This window comes from Hydra vulgaris, chromosome 14, assembly GCF_038396675.1.
Source record: "Hydra vulgaris chromosome 14, alternate assembly HydraT2T_AEP".
NCBI classification, from domain to species: Eukaryota; Metazoa; Cnidaria; class Hydrozoa; order Anthoathecata; family Hydridae; genus Hydra; species Hydra vulgaris.
The window spans coordinates 43,609,565-43,611,738 of record NC_088933.1 but is presented as its reverse complement, the minus strand read 5'-3'; the positions used below and the strand labels follow the sequence as shown (position 1 = coordinate 43,611,738).

General features: G+C 29.7%; 1 protein-coding gene across 1 annotated transcript; it reads left to right on the top strand.

Annotated features, from left to right (window-relative positions):
* Positions 1 to 293: 293 nt before the first annotated feature.
* LOC136091153 (tigger transposable element-derived protein 4-like) lies at positions 294 to 1,874 on the top strand. The gene has a single exon (XM_065818136.1). The coding sequence runs from the start codon at positions 294 to 296 to the stop codon at positions 1,872 to 1,874; it is 1,581 nt and encodes a 526-aa protein (XP_065674208.1).
* The last annotated feature ends 300 nt before the right edge of the window (positions 1,875 to 2,174 follow it).

Genomic DNA, 2,174 nt, shown 5'->3' with positions numbered 1-2,174 from the left:
GAATTGTATTAATAATTTAAAAAAAAACTATATATAAACAAACAATAGCTATTAGCATTTCATTTTTTAAATCTACTTATGTTATAAGCTAGTAATAATAATACTATTATTTTATAATATCAAAAGAATAATATTTAACATAATAATTAAAAAATATTTAACATAATATTATTATGTTAAATATTAGCATTTATTAAAAAAATATGTTTTTATTGATATATTTTTTTACAGATCTTAAAATGGTTAGAAATAGAATTAAAAAAACAAATTAAGTTGCTATACCAAGTGAAACAATGAAAGTAGCTGTTAATAAAGTTTTAGAAGGAACACAACTGAATGTTGTAGCACGTCAGTTTAACATAGATAGAATGACTTTAAAAAGATATTGTCGTAAAAAGAGGCTCAATCCAAATGAAGCTTTCAAGCCTAACTACAACAATAGACAAGTTTTTACAGCAGAAGATGAAAAAAGTTTATCAAGTTATTTACTAATTGCATCAAAAATGAACTATGGCCTTTCAACTAGGTCAACGCGATTATTGGCATATGAATTTGCTTTAAAAAACAATAAGATATGCCCATCATCATGGATCAAAAATAAAATTGCAGGCATTGATTGGTTGCAAGGTTTTATGAAAAGACAACCAGAGTTGTCTCTACGAACACCTGAAGCAACAAGCTTCGCTCGATCAACAGCTTTTAACAAACACACTGTAAGAGAGTTTTTTCAAAATCTTAAAACGGTAAGAAATCGATATAAATATAATCCTAACTGTATATATAATGTTGATGAAACTGGTTTAACAACCGTTCAAAAGCCGGTAAAGGTTTTAGCTGGTAGAGGAAGCAAACAAGTTGGAAGAATCACATCTGCAGAACGAGGAACATTGGTAACTGCATGTTGTGCCTCTAATGCTATTGAAAATTCCATTCCTCCATTATTTATTTTTCCTAGGGTAAAGTTTCATGATTACATGATTAAGGAAGGACCTCCTGGATGTGTGGGATTTGCAAATCCTTCTGGTTGGATGAACTCAGAAATTTTCATAGAATGGATTAAACATTTTGTTAAATATTCAAACTGTTCTCAGGAATCTCCAGTTTTGTTACTTCTCGACAGTCATGAAAGTCATATTTCTGTTAAAGGCTTGGAGCTTGCAATTCAACACGGAATTACAATGATAAGTTTTCCTCCCCATTGCAGCAATAAATTGCAGCCATTAGATAGAACTGTTTTTGGACCATTGAAAAGGTTTTACAATTCTGCATGTGATAATTGGATGGTTTCAAACCCAAGACCAATGACCATTTATCATATTGTTTCAATAGTTCGAGAACCGTATACAAAAGCTTTCTCACCATCTAATATACAGACAGGATTTAGAGTAGCTGGCATTGAGCCATTCAATTCTGAAATTTTCAAAGATGACGAATATTTACCATCATTAGTTACAGATAGAGCTGCTCCAGATACAGTTACTATCACTCCTGTCAACAACATGGAATCTGAAATGATACCAGCACATGTTAACCACATAGAGTCTGAAATAACTATAGTAAATATTGAAACAAGTATTTTAAACAAAGTGTCAACAAGTGTTGCTTCTATAATCTCACCTGAGGTTTTAAAACCTTACCCAAAAGCATCTGCCAGAAAAAAAAATGTTAAAAGTAGGCAGTTAAAAACAAGGAGCTTGACTGATACTCCTGTCAGAAATGAAATTCGTTTGTCAAAAGAAAAGAAAATTTTGAAGCAAACCAAAAATCAACAAAAAGTCTCCACAAAAGAAAAGAAAGAAACTAAGAATTACTTGCTTAGGAATAAAAAACAATGTAAACCAAAAGCTGCTTCACAACTTGACTTTCACAAATGATGAAATATTCTTAATCAAAATATTGTACTTTTAACAAGTTTTGTAAACTTAAAAGTTGTATTCTTATTTCAGAAAAAACTCGGAAACGAGAAATAATAATTTATTTCTCAGTTTTTATCAAAAATTTCTCGTAAATCGGAATTTTATTCGACAAAGTCCGGACACAAGATGTTCAATTATGCAAAAATTACACAAAAATTTTTTTTTGTGATTGTTATTCATTTCAAATAAATTCCAGTAAAATTTTTAAAACAAAGAAACTTTGTAATGGCTCTTTATAGTGAACAACTGTTTTATTAT